The sequence below is a fragment of the Prionailurus bengalensis genome, chromosome F2 (assembly GCF_016509475.1).
Source record: "Prionailurus bengalensis isolate Pbe53 chromosome F2, Fcat_Pben_1.1_paternal_pri, whole genome shotgun sequence".
Classification (NCBI taxonomy): Eukaryota; Metazoa; Chordata; class Mammalia; order Carnivora; family Felidae; genus Prionailurus; species Prionailurus bengalensis.
The window spans coordinates 63,863,128-63,887,229 of record NC_057353.1 but is presented as its reverse complement, the minus strand read 5'-3'; the positions used below and the strand labels follow the sequence as shown (position 1 = coordinate 63,887,229).

Sequence of the window (24,102 nt, the reverse complement as noted above, 5' to 3'; positions counted from 1 at the left end):
CACACACACACACACAAAACATAATTTGCTTTTCTCTCATTTATTCCTGTCTATAGTTTACAGAAGGCAATTTGGATGGGCAGATTTCCACAAAACTCTTCACCAGGCCAAAACATTTATTACCTTGAAATTGCTTATTGAAAGAACAGAACGATGACGGTCTCAGATGGCCCTGGGTTGAACACCAGCTTCACTCTGTTGTATTATTTTGTTTTGTTTTGTTTTTAAATGATGAACTGCATTGTATTTGTCCAAATTATACAAATGATTTTTTTCACTTTCCATTTTACTCAGCCTGAGAAAACACTGGCAGAATCCTCAAGATTATTCATCTTTGATACTCATGTTTTGTTCAGTGCTGAATGCCTAATCTTTACTAAGTTACTTAACTGCCCTGAGCTTCAATTATATTCATCTGTAATATGAGTTGAAGAACTAATTGCATAACATAGGTAAAAAAGCCCATTGTAGTTTCTGGTCCTTACAGGCACTCCATTAATGTTGGCCATGTGTGGGTCTCCTTGAGGGCCCAAGGTATCAGTACCCAAAAGATACCTTTCCAAGGTATAAGACTTTGCAGACATCACCCATGTAGGGGAAGAATCTGGAAGCAACTTTAGGTGTTGTGGAAGAAAAGGAGGCATCCAACCTACACCAGATCAATTCAGCTGGGCCAACAACATGGAGAAGGATATCCAGTGTAATGCTAGATGTACCCAGGAACCATGGCAGGTGAAAACCCACCAAAGCCCGATTCCCAGATGGCATTTTTTTTTTTGGTGGCCATGGTGCTGAGTTTCTTTCTTTTTTTTAGTTTAATTTTCTTAATTTACATCCAAATTAGCATTTAGTGCAACAATGATTTCAGGAGTAGGTTCCTTAATGCCCCTTACCATTTAGCCCATCCCCCTTCCACAACCCCTCTAGTAACCCTCTGTTTGTTCTCCATATTTAAGAGTCTCTTATATTTTGTCCCCCTCCCTGTTTTTATATTATTTTTGCTTCCCTTCCTTATGTTCATTTGTTCTGTGTCTTAAAGTCCTCATATGAGTGAAGCCATATGATATTTGTCTTTCTCTGACTAATTTCGCTTAGCATAATATCCTCTAGTTCCATCCACGTAGTTGCAAATGACAAGATTTCATTCTTTTTGATTGCCGAGTAATACTCCATTGTGTATATATACCACATCTTCTTTATCCATTCATCCATCGATGGACATTTGGGCTCTTTCCGTACTTTGGCTATTGTTGGTAGTGCTGCCATAAACATCGAGGTGCATGTGTCCCTTCGAAACAGCATACTTGTATCCCTTGGATAAATACCTACTAGTGCAATTGCTGGGTCGTAGGTAATTCTATTTTAATTTTTTGAGAAATCTCCATACTGGTTTCCAGAGTGGCTGCACCAGCTTGCATTCCCACCGACAATGCAAGAGATCCTCTTTCTCCGCATCCTGGCCAACACCTGTTGTTGCCTGAGTTGTTAATGTTAGCCATTCTGACAGGTGTGAGGTGGTATCTCATTGTGGTTTTGATTTGTATTTCCCTGATGATGAGAGATGTTGAGCATTTTTTCATGTGTCGGTTGCCCATCTGGATGTCTTCTTTGGAGAAGTGTCTATTCATGTCTTTTGCCCATTTCTTCACTGGATTATTTGGTTTTTTTGGGTGTTGAGTTTGATAAGTTCTTTATAGATTTTGGATACTAACCCTTTATCTGATATGTCGTTTGTAAATATCTTCTCCCATTCCGTCGGTTGCCTTTTAGTTTTGCTGCTTGTTTCCTTTGCTGTGCAGAAGCTTTTTATTTTGATGAGGTCCCAATAGTTCATTTTTGCTTTTGTTTCCCTTGCCTGTGGAGACGTGTTGAGTAAGAAGTTGCTGCGGCCAAGATCAAAGAGGTTTTTGCCTGCTTTCTCCTTGAGGATTTTCATGGCTTCCTATCTTACATTTAGGTCTTTCATCCATTTTGAGTTTGTTTTTGTGTATGGTGTAAGAAAGTGGTCCAGGTTCATTCTTCTGCATATCGCTGTCCAGTTTTCCCAGCCCCACTTGCTGAAAAGACTGTCTTTATTCCATTGGATATTCTTTCCTGCTTTGTCAAAAATCAGTTGGCCGTACGTTTGTGGGTCCATTTCTGGGTTCCCTATTCTGTTCTATTGATCTGAGTGTCTGTTGTTATGCCACCCAGATGGCAATTTCTTTTTTTTTTTTTTTAATATATGAGATTTATTGTCAAATTGGTTTCCATACAACACCCAGTGCTCATCCCAAAAGGTGCCCTCCTCAATACCCATCACCTACCCTCTCCTCCCTCCCACCCCCCATCAACCCTCAGTTTGTTCTCAGTTTTTAACAGTCTCTTATGCTTTGGCTCTCTCCCACTCTAACCTCTTTTCTTTTTTTTTTCTTTTTTCCTCCCCCTCCCCCATGGGTTCCTGTTAAGTTTCTCAGGATCCACATAAGAGTGAAACCATATGGTATCTGTCTTTCTCTGTATGGCTTATTTCACTTAGCATCACACTCTCCAGTTCCATCCACGTTGCTACAAAAGGCCATATTTCATTTTTTCTCATTGCCACGTAGTATTCCATTGTGTATATAAACCACGATTTCTTTATCCATTCATCAGTTGATGGACATTTAGGCTCTTTCCATAATTTGGCTATTGTTGAGAGTGCTGCTATGAACATTGGGGTACAAGTGCCCCTATGCATCAGTACTCCTGTATCCCTTGGGTAAATTCCTAGCAGTGCTATTGCTGGGTCATAGGGTAGGTCTATTTTTAATTTTCTGAGGAACCTCCACACTGCTTTCCAGAGCGGCTGCACCAATTTGCATTCCCACCAACAGTGCAAGAGGGTTCCCGTTTCTCCACATCCTCTCCAGCATCTATAGTCTCCTGATTTGTTCATTTTGGCCACTCTGACTGGCGTGAGGTGATACCTGAGTGTGGTTTTGATTTGTATTTCCCTGATAAGGAGCGACGCTGAACATCTTTTCATGTGCCTGTTGGCCATCCGGATGTCTTCTTTAGAGAAGTGTCTATTCATGTTTTCTGCCCATTTCTTCACTGGGTTATTTGTTTTTCGGGTGTGGAGTTTGGTGAGCTCTTTATAGATTTTGGATACTAGCCCTTTGTCCGATATGTCATTTGCGAATATCTTTTCCCATTCCATTGGTGGCCTTTTAGTTTTGTTGGTTGTTTCCTTTGCTGTGCAGAAGCTTTTTATCTTCATAAGGTCCCAGTAATTCACTTTTGCTTTTAATTCCCTTGTCTTTGGGGATGTGTCGAGTAAGAGATTGCTACGGCTGAGGTCAGAGAGGTCTTTTCCTGCTTTCTCCTCTAAGGTTTTGATGGTTTCCCATCTCACATTCAGGTCCTTTATCCATTTTGAGTTTATTTTTGTGAATGGTGTGAGAAAGTGGTCTAGTTTCAACCTTCTGCATGTTGCTGTCCAGTTCTCCCAGCACCATTTGTTAAAGAGGCTGTCTTTTTTTCCATTGGATGTTCTTTCCTGCTTTGTCAAAGATGAGTTGGCCATACATTTGTGGGTCTAGTTCTGGGGTTTCTATTCTATTCCATTGGTCTATGTGTCTGTTTTTGTGCCACCAGATGGCAATTTCTAACTCTTCCCAGAAAGGTTACCACAGAACATGCTGTAACTTTACTGTAGAGCAATTTATCAGGTGCTCCTTATGAGACTGAAGAGTATGGTACATTCAAAATAGGAAAAAGAAGATATTCAAAAAAGAAAGAAATCAGTGGTGAGATTTAGGTTGTTTTTTTTTTTTAAACTGTCTTCCTATATTTTCTATATCATTTATATCTGTATTCACCTTTTCTTATACCAAAAAAGGATATAGATATTGGAAAATCCTTGCCTACTTTTTAAAAGATAAACTTTATATTTTGAAATCATTTTAGATTCATAGAAAGGCAGCAAAATATAATACAGACAATTCCCATTCACCCCAGAAGCCCCCTAATGTTAAGATAATCATGGTGCAGTGGTCCAAACTAAGACATTAACCTCGGTTCCCTTCTGTTTCAAATATCACTTAGAGCAATAAGGAACTCCGTGTGTGGACAAAAGAAGAAAACTACTCCTTGGAAGCCCATGTTTCACAGGGAAGATCCCATAGTCACTTAATGATAAAGACATTTGTCCTTGTGGATGACAATGCTGGCTGCTGTCCAAAACACATTCTCTCTTTCTTCCACCTTTATTATTTGCTCAGGGTAGCAGTGTGCCTGGGTAAAAGCATTAGTTCACTGATTGCCTTCCACCAAGGGGTGACCATGTGACATAGTTCTGGCCCATGTGATATAGGTATAATTCCCTGGGAAAGGCAACCTTTCCTAAAGAAAAGCAAAGTCTTGCTAGGTGACAGCTCTCGGCCATTCTATCTTCTTCCTGCCCACAGTGCAGACTTGAGGCCTGGCATCCGTTAGGAAGGGCCACACAGAGATGGATGGGGCTATATCCACCTCTTACCAGCCCAGGATTCTCCACCTGGAACGGCTTGCTGCCTGAGCTGTTCCAGGAACTGCTCTATTCAAGCCCGTCATTACTACATTTGCCATTATTTGCGGCAAAACAGAATCCTGATGCTGTTCCAAACCCAGGCTTAGAGACATGAAATTAAAAGCTCAAAAAACAAATGCTTTCTGTTTATTTGCAGCCCACACCTTGTAACAAACTATGCTTGATTCAGAGGCCAAGAGGGATAAGACATAAAGTCACACAGACAAAAGATATGCCTTCCAGCAACTCATCTCTGACTCCCCTGTGATTGAACTGGTTATGGACAGTCCCTCGGCCTCAATTTTTACATTTGTGGAAAAGAAATTACAATAACTTCATCTTTTAACCAACACAAGTGAAGTTAATAAACATACAGGGACACATAGATGTCTGAAAGGTCACAATAACGCCAATGCACCATTAATAATATTGTTCTGCTGTCAGCAAAAATCCAAAGGATCCCACAATGAAGAGCAGAAATTTAAGAAAGTGCTCCAGAACTTTGGGTTATATACTGGATAAGCCCTTTCTGAGTAATGAGAGAACCAGTCTAAGTGATGGCAGTCAACAATTTCTGACTTGTGGAAATATTTAAAAATCAAAGGGAATATTAAAAAAACAGAGGTGAAAGAAAATATGATTGTGAAATCAGTGTGCTGGGGAAGGGAGAATTGTCGTCACCATTCCAGAAATTTGTGTCGCTGGCACCCAGCTTTATGGGGGTGTCCAAACCAACACTGCAAAGTATGGGTAACAAGGTGCTTCTTTAACACAAACATTCAGGAATTTAGCCACAGACAAAGATCTCTGAGATGAGGGACTGAAAAATGACATACACACTCACCAGGATATCACCCTGCCCTGCAGTGGTTTCAAAAAGGTCTAGAGGGAGGCTCTCCAGAATAGCAGCCACAGGTCACATGTGGCTGCCAAGCCTTGAGGAGTGGCGAGTCCGAATTGAGATGAGCTGTAAGTGTAAAATCTGTACTGGATCTTAAAATATTGAGCATGAAAAATAAGAACATAAAATAGCTGATCGGTATTTTTCATGTTGATTACATTTTGAAGTGGTATTTTGGAGACAGTGAGTTAAAATATATTACTGAGATGAATTTCACCCGCCTCTACTGGTTTTACTGTGGCCATTAGAAAAGTTAAAAGTATATCTATGGTTTGCATTTGTGGCTCACATCATGTTTCCATTGGAAGCACGATGGGTCTAGAGTAGGGGCTGGTTTTCCGTAGGAACAGACCAGCTAAGCACCGAACAAGTTCATCCCTTTAAGTGTAACACTTTGAGAGCTATCTGTCATAGAAGGTAACTCTTATCCTGAGCTTCTGATAGCCAAAGAATCAAGGGTTGTTCTGACCGCAGTCTTTTTCCCCTTCACACTATGTCCCCCATCCTATTTCCTTCATTTTGATGAGGAAGCACATTATGTTCCGACTTGATAGGAATCCCTGCTCGAGATTATGCTCTCAGCAACTGTCAAAGAGGACTTCAGAAGTCCTGGCATATGTAGCAACGTGGATGGAACTGGAGGGTATTATGCTAAGTGAAATAAGTCAGTCAGACAAAAACAGATAGCATATGTTTTCACTCTTGAGAAAGTCTTGAGTCTTGAGACTCTCTCTTGAGAGTCTTGAGAAACTTAACAGAAGACCATGGGGGAAGAGAAGGGGGAAAAAAGGTTACAAACAGAGAGGGTGGGAGGCAAAGCATAAGAGACTGTTAAATACAGAGAACAAACTGAGGGTGGATGGGGGGTGGGGGAAAGGGGAAAGTGGGCAACGGGCATTGAGGAGGGCACTTGTTGGAATGAGCACTGGGTGTTGTATGGAAGCCAATTTGACAATAAATTATATTTAAAAAAAAAAAGAGGACTTCAGAGAGACGGGAATGAGCCAGTGGTTAAAAACCAGCACCTTCCCCTTTTCCCTGGACATGGCGGCTTTGGTAATTTCCAACCACACTGAAACCTGGGCAGGAGCCAAAGGAGTGGCTATAATAAAATGGATAGAAGGAGCGGTGAGGGGTTGGGGGGCCCTCCTTACTGGGTCCAATGTCATCACTGGGACAGAGAAGAAAGTGAAGGAGAGCTTTTTAGAGAAAAAAGCTAGACAAAATGTTAGAGACTTTAGAATTTTATGTCAGTTTTAAAATAACTTATATAGGGGCACCTGGATGGCTCAGTCAGTTAAGCATCTGACTTCGGCTCAGGTAGTGATCTCACGGTTCATGGGTTTGAGCCCTGCATCGGGGTCTATGCTGACAGCTCAGAGCCTGGAGCCTGCTTCAGATTCTGCATCTCCCCCCTCTCTCTTTGTCCCTCCCCCACTTGCACTCTCTCTCAAAAATAAACATTAAATAAAATAAAATAACTTTTTAAATAACTCTATAAAAACATTATTCTCCAAATTAGATTAAAATTGGTTATGAATATTAATTAACACATATTTTCCCAACTGTAATCTGGATATGTATATGGTGTGTGTATGTGTGTGTGTGTGTGTGTGTGTGTGTGTAACTCCTTCTTTAATTTTTAACTTAATCCTGTTGCATAGTCATACCAATCAGAGTTGACCAAATGGTCAGTTTTACACCTAGCAATCACTCCAGGGTACTAATATGCTTCAGCTTGTTTGGCCAATCCTGGTGGAAGAGGGGAGGAGGGAGCGAGGAGGAGGAGCTGTAGGTCCGAACACAAAAGACGATCCAGACAGACTGTCTGAGAGGGGACCCTCAGCTAAGAGAAATGAGTTAACGTGAGTGGCTGAGAATCTAGAGCCAGAGGCGGCAAGTTGGGGACTTTCTAGAGCTACAAGAATGGTCTGTGATGTAAAAGAGAATGGAGAGATTTCACTCCTTAAAGGAGAGCCTCTTAACTTTCTGTCCCACCTGCCTTCACCCTGCCTGGAGGGCTGTGGTCAAACTTGTGTCCATCAGTAGCCAGGACTTAACACCACAGTTTGCTGACCAGTGGGAGAGAGAAGAGTCATATCTGATCCAAAATCTGAATTGTCCATTCCACCCTGATACGTGTTTCTACTATACCTGAGACGCTCGTCTACACGTCCCACTAAAAATGACCACTGAAAACCAGCTGAGTCCTTAAACTGCCACACAACACCTAACTGAGTAGTACTTAATACAAGACTGCATAGTTTCCATATACTTCAACTGCACAGAGATTGTGTGCCTCTGTTTTAAGACTTCCTCGTGTTGTTAAAGAAATGCTGCATTTGGATAAACTGAGGACTATGTACAGCTGGGACACTGGACAACAAGCCATCAGGAGCAAGGCAGGAGTTGGTAGGAGTGCATGCTTCAGAGCCAAATGCTGTCTGTAGCTAGATCAGTGTCTGTCGACCTGACAAGTTATACTAATGTCAACTAAAGACTGAAATGTTTACATTTCTGACACTGTCGACAAAAGGCCTCTGCTCCTTATGCATTGCACTCTTTTGGAAGATTACATGAGCTAAAGTATCTCTTATTCCCTTCACACTTTCTAATAGTTAAGTCCTGGTGTAGCTACAAGACCTGTTTTCCTTTAACCAAAATCAACACTTCAATGTGTGCCAATGCATCAGCCCTTGACTTTCCCAAGCAACCTTGCTCCCTTATGTTTACACTGCAACAACATTATGGCTGTGTACACGTTTCTTCTTGCTTTGGATTCAGCTACAATAAAAAGTGAAACGGAGCCAAAGCATATCAGAAGGCACAGTGGGATAATTCCCAGAGATTCTAAATTGAGAAGGTAAAACAATTTTATTAGACGATGGCTGTTGATAAAGATTGTGCTTGAAATAATTATTGAAAGTGGACTGAGAAAATATTCTCTCCAAGCAGTATTTTTGTTACTATTCAAAATTTAACATGAAAGAGCTAAGAATGATTATACTAGTGCCAAATACTGTATACCGTCATCTAAAACAACAGGAATAACAATACCAAGTGCACTGATCTGAGGGTAGAGGATGAAATGAACTAACACCAGTAAAGAACAGTCTATCACTTGTGCCTACCTAAAGCATCCCTCCCCTACCTGGTGAGTCTGTCAGTCAAAGAGTTCTGCCCATCTAGGGTCAAGACGTGGGCAGGTGACCCGGGTTCAGCCAATCAGAGTCACTCCCTAGGGTTTAGCACGGAGCTAATTTCCTGGCTCTAGGTGGCTGGAAGAGATGGCCCTTTCGTCACTAATTCCTGGCAAGTGGATCCCCAAGAGCTGCTCTAGTACTTCTCCAGGCATCTGGTTTTTCAATGTTTCCTTTAACTGTCAGCTAGCTCTGCCTATGTTTAAAGCAAATAATGATTGGGGCTGCTTATACTGAAAGAACGCTAGCTGGTATAAATACTCAGCACTGTGCCCAGCAAATGGTAAGGTTTCAATAAGTGGTCACTACCGCCATCCATTCATTTAACACTTTTCTTTCTTTCTTTCTTTCTTTCTTTTTTTTTTTTTTTTTTTTTACTGAATAGTCAATATACCAATGCCAAGCCACTGGGGACACAGAGAGAGAAAACCAATTCTCTGTACTCAAAGCACTGAACACTCTAGTTAAGGGTAAAGAAAAATGAAGATACTGACTGGATGCCATCTGTAATACAGAAATCTTCTTGTTGGTAGCAAGAAGTTACCAAAGGCCAAAAGTAAGAGAACGTGAGTAGGAGAGTCTTGATGCACAGGAAGGGAGGGCAGGCCAGCAATGGTAGGTTGCTATTGACAGAGACTCTCTCCTTTTCTGACTCTATAGTCAGATTCTCCTGAACCCTCTTTTCTATTAGGCCTTGACCTTGGCCCCCATCCTGTCTTTGGCTTGCCCAGCCCAGTCTTAAAGAATCCTCCTAAGTCAGTCTGGTGAGAACCACCCCCTCCCACCCTCGATATTCAATCACTCTTGATATTTGACCAAATTTCTCCTCTTCCATCTTTGCTTGCAAGTCCTTGGCCTACCTTCCTTAAGAATTCTCTTAAACTGGTTTAGCAAGAATCCCCTTAGGGGCGCGTGCCTGGGTGGCTCAGTCCATTAAGCATCTGACTCTTGATTTCAGCTCAGGTCATGATCTCACTGTTAGGAGATCGAGCCCCGTGTCAGCCTCCGCACTGGGCATGGAGCCTGCTTAAGATTCTCTCTCCTCCTCTGCCTCTCCCATCTCTTTCTCTCTCTCTCTCAAAAGAAAAGAAATGAAAAGAGAAAAAAGAAGAAAAGAATCCCTCTATGCTTGATGTCTTCCTATTAATAAATTTCCATCTCCTGACCCCTTCATTCTGTCCTCGCAGTATTCAGAGTTTGGCCCCATCTCCCTTCACCACTGCAATACTCCTATTGCAATAGTCTTGGGGCAAGTCCTCTTTAGTGTTCTGTCAGAATACTTTTCTTTTCCGCAGTATCACTCAGTCTTGGGCCAGTCGCAATCTTGCCTTCAGCCTCAATCATCAATCAGGGCCATTTTTCTTCCCTTCCTCCCATCCTTCTCTCTCTCTCTCTCTTTCATCCTTTCTTTAGGCAGGCTATTCCAGGCTCAGGCTGAACTCTTGTCAGTGATCGTAATTACTGGTAAGATGGGGCTAATTCCTGTCTGGCTCTGGCATCTAGCTTCCTGGGTGGCAGGTTCCAAGCTCTCTCTCCATGGCTGTCAGACCGAACGTCTCAGCTACTGTCTTCCGCTGTAGAATGGGATAATCACAACTACCCCCGAGCAGCTGGGAGGATTAAAAGGCTAATATACATAAAACCACTTTGGGAATTGCAAAATGTTATATAAATATATTCTTAAAACAAAAGAAAAAGAAAGAGGGCTTGATGAAGTGTTGAAATTGTTGAAGAGCTCTGACTAAATCTTTAAAAGAGGAAATTATACGCCTGGACAGAACAGCAGTAGCCTGATTATCCAGGGTCAACTGCTGCAGCTGTGAACAATTTACCCATGTGATTATCTGCTTTCTATCCCCCTCCATGTAAGGAAAAGAGCTGGAGAGCAGCTAAGGCAGTTGAGGGAGATACTTTATGCGAGTAGAGAAACGTGTTCGAGGCATTTTGCGAAGGTTATACAAACATCTCCAGGCACCTGGTCATTGTTTGGGGCATGGGAATCGTGTATTTTATGAACCAGCAATTTTTATGGTTACGACATGTGTCAGGCCGTGTGAGCTGATGCAATACAAGTTGAGGAATTTTCTTCCTCACCTAGTGGAGCTTATAACCGATGTTCAGTCGTCATTGCTGATGAAGAGCCAGATTGCCTGGATTTGAATGCTGAGTCTACCATTTACTAGCTCTTGTCTTTAGCAAGTTTCTTAACTTATCTTTAAAAGGAGAATAATTATGATACATAACTCGAGAGAAGTGAGTAAATGAGTAGAGTGGTTACAACAGTGGCTGGCACGTGGTAGGGGCTCTATAAATGCTAACTGTTATTTACAATGGACCAGATCGCCTACCATAGCAGGTATTTGGGGGCCATAAGAAGTAGACGCCCTGTGGAAAGCTTTGGCCAACCGCTATTATGTAACCTCCACGGCAGCTCTGTGCGGGGAGGAGGGTTACCATAGCAGCCCTGATACAGAAGGGCCGCCTGGGGGCCTGGCCTGTGACTAGCATCTGGGAACTTGCCTTTTGGAAGGTTCCCTAGGTAACTTCACGATAAGGCAACTTCACCCACCTGGGGACCTGAATTCTGCTCTGCCAGCCTGCCTACATTGTTTGCACAAACACTATGATTTATGGAGAATATGTGTTTTCCTACTGGGAGTCTGCAATGCTGAGAGTTGTGGCTGGCCAAGCAGGCAGAGTGTACCTCCGTGAGCAACCCCCAACAAAAACCTCGTACTCTGTGTCTCAAATGGGCTCCCCTGGGCAGAGACATCGCACATGTGTTAGTATATGTCCCTGCTGGAGGAAGGAGCCAGGTCTGTGTGGCCCTGGGAGGGAGGACAGGAAAGCTGTGTCTGGATTTCTCCCGATAACATCTGATGTGTCTTTTTCCCTGGATGATCCTTCTCTGTGTCCTTTCATTCTGATAAGTTTTAGCCATGAATCCAACTATATGTTGAGTCCTTTTGGAACATGTGGGTGGTCATATGATCTCCCCCCCACCCAAAATGAAAACATAGCTTTCAATGGTATAGAATTCTAATTTCATAAATCTAAAAACCTAAAGAATGGAAGAATTGAGATGTCAACATGGCTACTCAGTAGATGGAGGAACTGGGATCTAATTCCTGTCTGTCTCCCTCCCAAGACAGTGTTCATCCCACTGTAGGTGGCCACACCCAGTTACTACCTCCTGGGCCAAGGAAAACATCTGAATAAGGCACAACACCTAGTAGCTACTCGTTAGCTATGCAGCCTTGGGAAAATACCTTAAAGGCTTTTGAACTTATGCTTTTTTTCCCTGGAAAACTATAATATTAATAACAGCAATGTCACAGAATTGCTGCTAGATTTTAATAAGATTATATATATATATATATATGTGTGTGTGTGTGTGTGTGTGTGTGTGTGTGTCCTATGTGTGAAACACATACATAGTAAGTATACAACATATTAAAATCTATAAAGTATTTAGCCCAGTGCCTGATATACGGTAAACCTTAATAAATGGAAAAGCTGGATAAATATGTAGCTATGTGGTCAACTTACATACATTTGTATAAATATGGAAATATATGCCTGCATGTGTGTATATATACACAGAAACATATATACACATACATATGCTTGTAAGCTAATGACGCATCTAACAAGTTCCTTCTGGATTTACACAGCATCATTCACCCTTCATAAATGGTTAGAATTTCGTAAGTGGGCCTGATTTTTATGCCTACTGGTTTCAGTCTAGGGAACCACCTTTATCCAGAAACCTTCTGCTCAAAGCCTAACGTCTGACCTTCTTTAACGTTTAACCTGTGAAGTTAATTATTAGCTAGAGAATTCAGAGCTTTGCTTAAGACACCAACTGGCATTTGTCATTAGCTCTAACATACACATACGTGGTAGCCATATTTTCATAACTCAAAGTTAGAACCTGTAATCTAGCAATGAATTGCTGTATTAGGAAAACTAGAACTTCCTTGGAAACTCTGATGTCTACAGACAGAGAATATGCAATCCTCCTGAAACCACGGAAAGCAAACTTTGGGGGTTAAGATTTGCCAACAGTGATGCCTTATTTTATCCTTCACATTGCAACTTCACGGTGTTTGTGTTTATAGCATCACAAAATTACACCGTAGTTGAAGTGTAATGCTCACTCTTTGGAAATCATTTGGAAACAATGTGTGGCATCCTCTGTCCTCTCTCTGAAGATGTTATAGTATCAGCCAGTGAACTGTAGTGTAAGAGGCTATTTGTGTACGGAACTTGGTATCCCCAAGTTTTCTGTCTGTAGCAAAGACGACAGAACTAACTCTAACCCAAATGCACTGTTTTTCACTGTGGAAAGCCCCACACTCCAACTAAAACTCTGAGTTCACACTTACTGGCAAATACCCATTTGGACCTTACTATCTGAGTGGCCTCAGACAAACTATTTAATCTATTGGTGGTTTGGTTTCCTTTTCTGTAAAATGGAGAAAATAAGAACACCTGCCCTATGGTCAACAATACTATATTGTGCACTTAGAAGTTTGTTAAGAAGATTGATCTCATGTTAGGTGTTCTTTCCACAATAAAATACACTTGGCAACAATAACAAAAAGAATATCTGGGGCGCCTGGGTGGCTCAGTCGGTTAGGCATCCGACTTCAGCTCAAGTCATGATCTCATGGTTGGTGGGTTCCAGCCCCGCGTGGGACTCTGTGCCGACAGCTCAGAGCCTGGAGCCTGGTTCGGATTCTGTGTCTCCCGCTCTCTCTGTCCCTCCCCAGCTCACGCTCTGCCTCTCTGTCTCTCAAAAATAAATTAAAATGGGGCGCCTGGGTGGCTCAGTCGGTTAAGCGTCCGACTTCAGCTCAGGTCACGATCTCACGGTCCGTGAGTTCGAGCCCACGTCGGGCTCTGGGCTGATGGCTCAGAGCCTGGAGCCTGCTTCCGATTCTGTGTCTCCCTCTCTCTCTGCCCCTCCCCTGTTCATGCTCTGTCTCTGTCTCAAAAATAAAATAAATGTTAAAAAAAAATTTTTTTTAAATAAAAAATAAATTAAAATGTTAAAAAAGATTTTTTTAAATAACAAAAAGAATATCTGCCTGTTTAAATAAGTTAATATTTGTGACATCATTAGGATAGTGCCCAGCACAGAGTATAAAATAGACAAATAAAAAGTACACCTTCTATTGTTTGCTAATTGCTTTTAGATCCATCTTTTAGTTCAAACAAGACTAAGCTGTCTAAAGCCAGAGGCCACACTGGCACTCTTCCCTCTATTCAGCTTCTTACTGTCAGTGAGCTTAGCACATCAGCAGACATATGAGGCCACCAACAAACAGCTATGAGTTCAATCGTGGCAGCATTGCAAGGAGAAACCATCCTGGAAAACAGTGGCTTGAGGGCCTCTCTAAGGAATGCTTCTAGGTCAGTGGCTTTCAAAATACTTGACGCCAGTGTGCAGTGACAATTTTTATGTGGCAAATCAACACACACATGAATATGTCCATATGTTTACACAACTATCTAGCTGAAATCAAAGTTTTACAAAGCAATGCATAACCTCACTAGATAAAACACGCTCTGATATTTTCTGTTCTAGTTAAATCCAGTCCACTGCATCTCAAACATTAATGTGCATTCCAACCACCTGGGGATCATGTGAAAATGTAGATTCAGCAGCACTTGGTAGAATCAGAGATTCCGTGTTTCTACCATGCTCCCGGGTGACACTGTGGGTCCCCAGACCATACTTTAAGTAGAAGTAATGCTGGCAATGGCTAAGTTTATCTCACATCCCACGAAAGGGTTGCAATCTGCAGTTGTAAAACCCTGCTCCAATTAAGTTTGAAAGTGCCTTTCATCTCTATAATTCCATTATTATATTCCTAACCTTGGGATAGAAATCCTAGGCCTGTGCAGAAGCAGGGCTAGGGGAGTTCACAGCAGGAATAACTCAAGTATTGCCTTTCATAGCGAGTTGGAGGCTGATGTGCCTGTCTGGTTCCTAGCCCTGTCCTCACTGTTTAAAGCTTATACTTTATGCTAATACATTAAATGAGTGCTTATTAAGAACAGGACACTGAACTGAGTGCTTTACATCTACCCCATTTACTCCTACAATCGCCTGTGTAGATATCCCCATCTTACAGATGAGAGAAGGCAAGTAGCTATAACTAGTGCAGCTGGGATTCCAGAGCCTATGTTTTTGTGAGAGACAGCCTCCAGGATGGCTCTAGTGATCCTGGCCTCCTGAGATTCACACCCTTAGACAGTCTTCTCTCACACCGAATAGGGCTAACCTGGTAACCAGCAGAGCACTGAAGAAATGACAGTGTGTGACTTCCAAGGCTCACTTGGAAGGCACTGTGGTTTCCGTCTTGCACTCTCTTAGATCACTCCTTCTGCAAGAAGCCGGGCTGCCATGTCATGAGAATTTTCAAGCAGCCTCATGAAGAAGTCCATACACATTGGACTGGAACTTTCTGCCAACTTCCCGCACCAACTTGCTAGGCACACATGTGAGCCACCGTGGAAGCCAACCTGTAGCCTGTCAAACCTTCGGACGACCGTAACCCTTGACCAACATCTTGACCAGAACCTCACAAGAGACTCCCAACCCAGAACCACCCAGCTAAGCCTCTCCCGACCTCCTGACCCAAAGGAACTCTACGAGGTAACAAACAGTTACTATTGTTTTATACCTTTAATTTCTGGAGTAATTTCTTATGCAGCAATAGATAACTAATATAGTTCTTAACCAACAGGTTATATGGCATCATTATGATTCAGCCCTAAACAGAAAGTGAAACTTTTACGAGGCCTTTTGGATCACCTCTTCATTGTCACAGCTTGTACTGTGGTTCAGCAAATATTCATTCTCCCCTCGCAACCAACTTTGTGAGAAGCATCAACTTCCCATCTGGACTGGACCAGATGGCTTGCTGTAGCCGACTGGATGTGGGAGTTGGGGATGTCAAATCACATCCGAACAGAAGTTTTTGGAGACACTGTAAGAATCTGCCTCCTCTCTTTAGCTTCTGCCCTCCTCTATGAAAACAATATATCCCAAAGAGTCGATGTTCCTTCAGCCGGGGTCCCAGAATGAGAATGCAGGGCCAGCCTAGCTGAACTTGAGCCCAGTTTGGAGACAAGCCGAGCCGACCCCAACCCCATGCAGAGGCACAGCTGACTTACAGACCCACAAGTGAGAAATAAATGCTTGTTGTTGTAAAAGTCACAAGGTCTCCGGGTTGTCTGTTACCTCGGCAAGAGCTGACCCATGTGCTCACCATGCTGTATGATGCCGTGCTCCATGAGCCGGTGACACAGCTGCTCGGCCTCCTTCCTTGTGGTGGCCTCGCCTTCCTGCACCAGCCAGTCCAGGAATTCAGACGCCATGAAGGTGCGCTCATACTTGACCCCTTCCTCTTCCCTGGGTTGCAGGAGTGTGTTTTCAGGGCTCATCAGCCTGGGAGGAAGGAAGGGAAGAAAAATAAACCTACACGGAAGGAAAGTAGTTCATTTGAAATCCTGTATCACAGGCTTCTGTGACATTATCACAGCAAAGTTATTAGACAGACAGATGTGGCTGTCGTGTGCTGTTACAGATGTAACTTCTAAGAGAAGGTTCTGCTTCAGGACTGAATAAGGTGCATTTTCTCTTGGTAATTAAGAAAAAAAAAAGTGGGGGGGATGCCGAGTGGCTCAGTTGGTTGAGTCTCTGACTTTTGATTTTAGCTTAGGTCATGATCCCAGGGTGGCGGGATCAGGCCCCGTGTTGGTCTCCTTGCTGGGTGTGGGGCCTGTTTGGGATTCTCCCTCTCTCTCTCTCTCTCTCTGCCCCTCCCTTACTCATGCACACACTCTCTTTCTCTCTTAAAAAAAAAATAGACTCATGGTGTGCCTGGCTGGCTGCATTAGTAGAGCATGTTGACTCTTGACCTCAGGCTTATAAGTTCAAGCCCCACATTGGGTGTAGAGATTACTTAAAAAATATATTAAAAAAAAAAGAAAACTGGGAAAAAACTGGATATGTAATCTAAAGCCCACATTAGCACATGGCATGCAGTTTAGCCACCTTGAAAAGGAGTTATAATTTACTGACCAAGCCCCATCCCACCTTTCTAAAAAGGCTAGTATTTCTTTCCTAAAGCAAGTATTCGGTTTCCCAAATCATTGAGCCAATAAGATGACCGCTGGAGACCGAACATTTGTGTTCCCTCAAAATTCACATATTGACACGAGAATGCCCAGTGTGATGGCACTGGGAGCTGGAACCTTTGGGAAGGCAGGGTGGCGCCCCCATGATGGGACTACTGCCCTTGCAAGAAGAGACAGAGTTTGCTTCCCCCTTCTTTCTTGGTGAGGCAACAGGAGACCGTCTGCACACCAAGGAGCGGACTCTCACCAGACAGCAGAACTGCTGGTGCCTTGGTCTTGGGCTTCCCTGCCTCCCAGCTGTGAGACATAAGAGTCTATTAAGTCACCCAGTCTACGGTTTTTGTTACAGTAGACCGAACTGACGTCAGCCATTCCTTCACAACACCCCCTCCCCACAGAAACTGTTTCTCACACCTCCTTCTCCAGCATCCCCCAACTCCCCTTGCTTCTGTCCTCACTACACTCCGAAATAGCTCCCACGGGGCCACAGCATTCTCCCTTGCATCCACACATGGTGGGCACCTTGTAGGTCCCCATTTTGGTTGATGTTAATAGCATGGCATTAGATGCCACTGACCATTTCCCTCGTCCAGAAGGGCATCACGCTCTCCTGCTTTCCCTCCTGTCCCGTCCCTCTGTTCTCAGCTCTTTCTCAGCTCTTACCTCTTTCTCAGCTACCTTTGCGTTGGCTCCTCATCTCCCTGGACTTTGAAGGCTGGAATCTCTTGAGATTCAGTTCCTCCAAATACCTCTTTTCTCATTCCATAGTCACTCAGGGAAAGGCTTTAACTGCCATCCACGCCCCCCAGGATTCCCAAATTTATGTCTCTAGATCAGGCCGACATTCCCAACTCCAGACCTTTGTATCCACACAGACCTTTCAAAGATACCTCAAAACCAACAAGCCCAGAACTGAACTCCTGTTCTTCTCCCAAACCTGGTCCTGTGCCAGTGGTGCTTCCGTCATCCCACCAGGAAAAAAGGTGGCATCCACCCACCCAGTCAGTATAAATTGTCAATTTTATGTCCCAAATCGTGCTCGTGTATGTCTGGCTCTTCCCTTCTCTGACGCTGCCATTTCCTTAGCCCAAACACCAACACCTTTAACCTAATTAAGTCGTTTTTTAATTAGACTCTACTATGTACTCACTCTTGTTCTCAACCCAGCCTCAAGCATCTAAGTCCAAACACAGCAATTAAAATTATCTTTTTAAAACTCAAACCTGATAATGTCCTACTGCTGTTGAAGACACACTTCAAAGGTTTCTCGTTGCTTTTAAATTAAAGACTGAAATCGTTTATATGGTCTCTAATGCATGCCCGATCCTTCCCGTGTACGCCCTTCAGACCATTTTCACCTCTGACGTCTGTCTGCTTCAGAGAGAGTCTTATTATAGCTCCTCAAACATATCATACTCCATCTACCACAGGACCTTTGAATATGTTATTCTTGCAGTTGGAATGCTCTCCGCTACTTTTCCCTGTCACTCTTCTACTCCTTAAGCTTGTTTGACTCCTTATCCTTTGTATCTTGGCTATTCTCAGGTCTCCGTTAGGTCATCTCATCATTCCCTGTAAAGTCTGTGTGATTACCAGATTCAAGACTACCTCCCCTATTCAACTATAAGGTCCAATAGGGTAGGGTCCATGTTTGCCCATAACACTTTGTTCAATGAAAAATGGAACTCCATAAAATGCCAAAATCATTGGGTCATTTTCCTCTTTAAAACTATTTCTGATAAATTTCCTGTCTTCTACATCTTTCTTTCAAAAATCCTCATTTCTTTTCAAACTAACAATAATATGCAACACAAATTGTACCATTTCATTCTAGAGCAGGAAGAAACCTTAGAGACCACTGTAATCCAACCCCTTTTTCATCCACTCGAGAAAAATGTAATTCTCTAATACAATATTATGTGTCAATTATATCTGAATTTACAAAACATAATTTGCATCCAAATGAGAAAAAATTGTATGGCAGCATTCAGTGTTGTGGGTAGGAAATTTGATTAAGGTCATGCAAAGAAGCACATGATACATGTTTATAAATCATTTCCTTTGGGGGTAACTGAACCTCCGTACCTCAATGTCCATTCATAGGATATGCATTTTCCATGCTTTTCAGACTTGGAGCCCCAATCTGCTGTGGAAAGGACACCAGGCTAGCAATTTGAAGACTTCAGTTTATTCAGAATCACTTAGCTGTAAGATGTAAAACAAGCCACTTTGCTTGGTTTCAAGAGGATAATGCTATCTTCACCCATGATTGTGAGAATCATATATGAGTGTGAATAAAACAGTTTTATAGTACAAAAAGGCAAGGTATATCCCAAGGGTTACACTACTTAACCAATCACTGTGCCTACATGCCTACCCCACGCAGGATGAACTTGTGCCCCACAGCTATGAAATGACAAGGGAAACTCCTTGGTGCCCCCTCCAGTCTTTGCAGCAGATTCTTCAGAGTCCTATCATATGAAAGTCATGGCAGGGCACAGGATTGGGGGGCCCCGCACAGCTCTGCCACAAACTAATGACGTAGTTTCTCACTGCTTCTGTGTCCCCAAATTAAATGAGGAAGATAATGCCTGTTCTACATCCTTCCTTGAATTGCTATCATCATCAAAAATCTTTGGAAAGAGAAGTTCCACGTATATAAGTGTATGCTTTTATATTAAGAGTATTTATAAAAGCTATTAGCATCTAACAGAACTCATAAAAAAACTTCTTGCTCAGCATGTAACAAAATCTTGAAAAAATCTTTTTATTTAGACCTTTTCCCAAGTCAATCCTCTTCTGTGTTTCAATCCATCCTTAGAAAAAGCTCCTGGGCTGCCTTCCCAGGGTTAGTAACAGCTGAGTTGGGATAAGCAATAAGAATTATGTCTAATATTTTAATGACCAAGCCCTTCGAAGAAGATGAAAAGGACAGATGAGAATCTAGAAAAGCTCCCTGAAGGGCTCACGTGCATGTCCAAATTAGGAATGCCACCATTTCTTCATTTATTTTGGCTCTCAAATAAGATATTGTGGCATGAAAATAGAGGAAAGCTAGTCTCCTCAGTTTTCCAGTTTTAGACATCATTTCCTCTAAGAAGTCTTCTCTGATCCCACAGATCTGGACCATGTGCCACTGTGAAAGACTCCCATAATTCCCTGCAAGGCCTTTCGAGCCCTAGGGGAATCATCCACTCACCTAAGTTTTTTGAGATGAGTGTCCTTGTCTATGTGGTTCATGGTTGTTTCCTAATATAAAAGATCCTCAAAAAGTGTACGCTGAGTGAATAAATAAAACTCATTTCTATGCATTCCCTTACTGTACATCTTTACCCTAGAGTATTAAAAATGACCCCTTTAGCTATCGCCAAAGAGACAGGAGACAACAGGTGGTAGTGAGGATGTGATGAAAAGGGAACCCTTTTATATTGTTGGTGGGAATGTAAATGGGTCCAACTGGTATGGAAAACAATATGGAGGTTCCTCAAAAAATTAAAAATAGATCAACGTTATAATTCATCAATTCCACTTCTGGGTATATATTCAAAGGAAATGAAAACAGGATTTTGAACAAATATCTTCCCTCTCATGTTTACCACAGCATTATTTACAATAGCTAAGTTATGAAAACAACCCAAATGACCAACAAGACATGAACAGATAAAAAAGATGGGGTACATATATACAATGAATAGTATTTAGCTATGAGAAAGGTATATATCCTCCCATTTGCAACAACAATGTACTCAAGGATGGACCTTTAGTACATTATGCTAAGTGAGGTAAGTCAGACAGAGGAAGACAAGTATTGAATAATATAACTTGTATGTGGAATCTAAAAGGTGAAATCTATAAAAAAGAGAGCATAAAAGGGTGGTTCACCAGGGGATTGGGTGGGGGGAGATGGATAAGACTGATGCTATTTAAGGGTACAAACTTGTAACAAGTAGTAAATAAGTCATAGAGAGCTAATGCACTGTATAATGAATATAGACAATAATATTATACTAGAATTATGTAGTATGACAAATATCACTATGTCTATAATCATATTATGATATATAAATGTACTAAAGTAACACACTACACACTTTAAATTAGCACAATATTACCTGTCATATTTATTTTTTTTTTTAAAGACATAATCTAGGGGCACCTGGGTGGCTCAGTCAGGTAAGCGTCAGACTTCGGCTCAGGTCATGATCTCAGTTCATGGGTTCAAGCCCCATGTCAAATTCTCTGCTGTCAGTGCAGAGCCTGCTTCCAATCCTCTGTCTCCCTATCTCTCTGCCCCTCCCCTGCTCTCTCTCTCTCAAAAATAAATAAATAAACTTAAAAAAAGACATAATCTAGATTAAATATAATTCTTGCCAAGCCATTATCTGATACAGAAGGTTTGATTTAACATGGATTCCTAAATTCTGTGGAATATGACCATATAGTCCCTGACTCTAGTCAAACTATGAAAAGAAATACAGACCAACAACAACAACAAAAACTAACCTATAAAACCTGTGTGGAGATGAGGTGAATCTAGAGTTCCTGCCCTACCAATACTCTCCATTTATGACACATCTGCAGATGCCTGGCTTTTCTCTCTCTTTATACCACTCTGTCCCCTTTTAGCTCCACAATTTTCCTTTCAGGGTGTGGAGAGGACAAGTGGATAGGGTTTACTTGTGTCACTTCTTGTAACCAGAAACATGACCTGCCAGGCCTCTAGAGCTCCTGCTAAGTAGCCAGTGGCCTCTGGACAAGTGACTGGTGAGCCGCTGTCGCCAATATGAGCTTTAGAAAAGAGACTGTTGGCTGGTCTGCCCGCACTGGTTCAGCTTGCCATTTAAAACATACCCCACCAGCCTTAGTTCTTCCTCATTTCTCTTTAAAATCAACTAATGTCCCTATACAGGTTCCTCTCTTTAAGATAAAGCCTTTCATGGGATTTTTTTTACTGTTTACTTTGAGAGAGAGAGAGAATGAGCAAGGGAAGGGCAGAGCTAGAGGACGAGAGAATCCCAAGCAGGTTCCACACTATCAGCACAGAGCCCAGTGCAGGGCTGCAACTCATGAACTGTGAGATCATGACCTGAGCTGAAATCAAGAGTCAGCAGCTTAACTGGATGAGCCAGCCAAGCGCCCTGATTTTACTACTAATACGTTGTCCTAGTGTTAAGGCAAGAGTTTGGCTTACCACTTATTCCAATGATGTTTTGCTAGATAGCAAGCTATCCCCCAATTATATTTCATTTAATATGTTTTCAAGGTTCATGCATGCTGTAGCATGTATTAGTATTTCCATCCCTTCCACAATTACTATTGCCAAATAATATTCCATTGTATGGATAGACTATATTCTTCTTCTTCTTCTTCTTTTTTTTTTGGATAGACTATATTCTGTTTATCCATTCATCAGTTGATGGAATCTGGATTGTTTCCATTTTGGGTTCTTATGAATAATGCTGCTGTGAACATCCACACACAAGTTTTTGTGCAGAGACATGTTTTCATTTCTCTTGGATACATATCTAGCAGTAGAGTCGCTGAGTCAGGTGGTAGCTCCGTTTCACTTTCTGGAAAACTCCCCGACTGTTGTCCTAGTGGCTGCACCGCTTTCATTCCCACCAGTAACGTGCAAGGGGTCCAATTTCTCTACCTCCTGGCTAACATTTGTTATCATCCATTCTTTTTCATTAGGACCATCCTAGTGGGTGTGGTGTCTCGCTGTGGTTTTGATTTGCATTTCCCTGATGATTAATGGTATTAAGAACGTTTGCATGTGCTTATTGTCCATTTGTATATATTCTCAGGGAAAATGTCTATTCAAACCCTTTGTTCATTTTGAAAATTAGCTTGTCTTTTTATTATTGAATGTTAAGTGTCTTTTTTTATATTCTGGATGCAAGTCCATTATCAGACAGGTGATTTGCAAATGTTTTCTCCCATTCTGTGGGTTGTCTTTGCATTTTCTCGATGGTATTGTTTGTAACCAAAAGCTTTTAATTTTGAAGGAGTCCAAATTATCCCTTTTTCTCTTTTTGTCACTTGTGTGTTGGGTGTCACGACTAGGAAACCACTGCCCAGCCCAAGCCCGTGAATGTTTATCTGTTTCTATGTCTTCTAAGAGTTTTACAGTGTGAGTCCTTACATCTAGTTCCATAATCCATTCTGAGTTCATTCTTCTATAAGGCATGGGGCTGGGGTCCAACTTCATTCTTTTGCATGTGGCTCTCCAGTCATTCCAACACTATTTGTTGAAAGATCATTTGTTCCCTGTTGAATTACATTGGCACTCATCAAAAATCAATCAACCCTGCCGGGCCTTCTTCATGCCTAGGTTCTGAAGTCACAGAATGTCAACTGCCCTGAATTATATTTATAAAGTCATCAGATTCAGGCCAGACTCAAGGGGAGGGGATACATGCAGCACCTCTTCATGGGAAGAGCAACATGCACGTATATGTGGAACCATCTTGGAGAGTAGGTACTGCACTGGTTTATTTTTATTTACTAGCTGAAAGGCAATTTCTACATTTGTAGCTCATTCACAGTTTTGTCTTATCTCTTCCTCGTTTATTTATTAGTTTTTAATTTACTTAAAGTGTAGGGTAGTTTTGAAAGCATGAGATTAAAGGCAAATCCAGCCTTAAATCCTAACTCTGCATACGTGTTAGCCGCATGACCCTGCTTCCCCATGTGTATACTGGGGGTAATAACAGTGACAACTTGCGGAGTTGTGCAATATGAGTGTGATAACACATAAATACTTCAGTCATTGTGCCAGCTGCCCCCTAAACACTGAATACATTTTAGCCATGATGATGATGATGATGATGATGGTGATGATGATGGTGGTGATGGTGATGATGATAAAAGTTTTCTAGATGAAGCCACTATTTGATAAAAGCAAACCCCTTTGTGACAAAATGAATTAAGATTCTGTGTGCATTTCTCTAGACAAGAATAACAACTCTATTTTAATAAGTAATCAGGAGTGTATATGATGCTCAGAAACTTACATTTTATAGAACATATTCATTTTTCGTCAAAATTGTCCCGTTATGGCCTGTAATCATGACATAAAGACATATACCAAATATGGTGGTAGGCACCAACAATACTTGCCTCCCGTAAGCATGCACTCAACAGATTTTGATCGTGCATGTGAGTTTGATTTCCACCTTTCCTGGATATATATCTGAGTCAGATTTCCCAGACTGACTTTAAGCCAGGGGGAAGGCAGCATTACAATGGAAGGAACTGCTACATTTAGGGGCCAGTACAGAAATAGAAATAAGCTGATAACGATCTCCTTGTGC

General features: G+C 42.0%; 1 protein-coding gene across 1 annotated transcript in view; it reads right to left on the bottom strand.

The window, feature by feature from the left end:
* DEPTOR (DEP domain containing MTOR interacting protein) overlaps positions 1–24,102 on the bottom strand; it is a 138,960-nt gene that overhangs the window by 52,511 nt on the left and 62,347 nt on the right. The window contains exon 4 of the mRNA XM_043601665.1: positions 15,916–16,094. Coding sequence (XP_043457600.1) covers positions 15,916–16,094 — 179 coding nt within the window. The remainder of the gene's footprint in view (positions 1–15,915; positions 16,095–24,102) is intronic.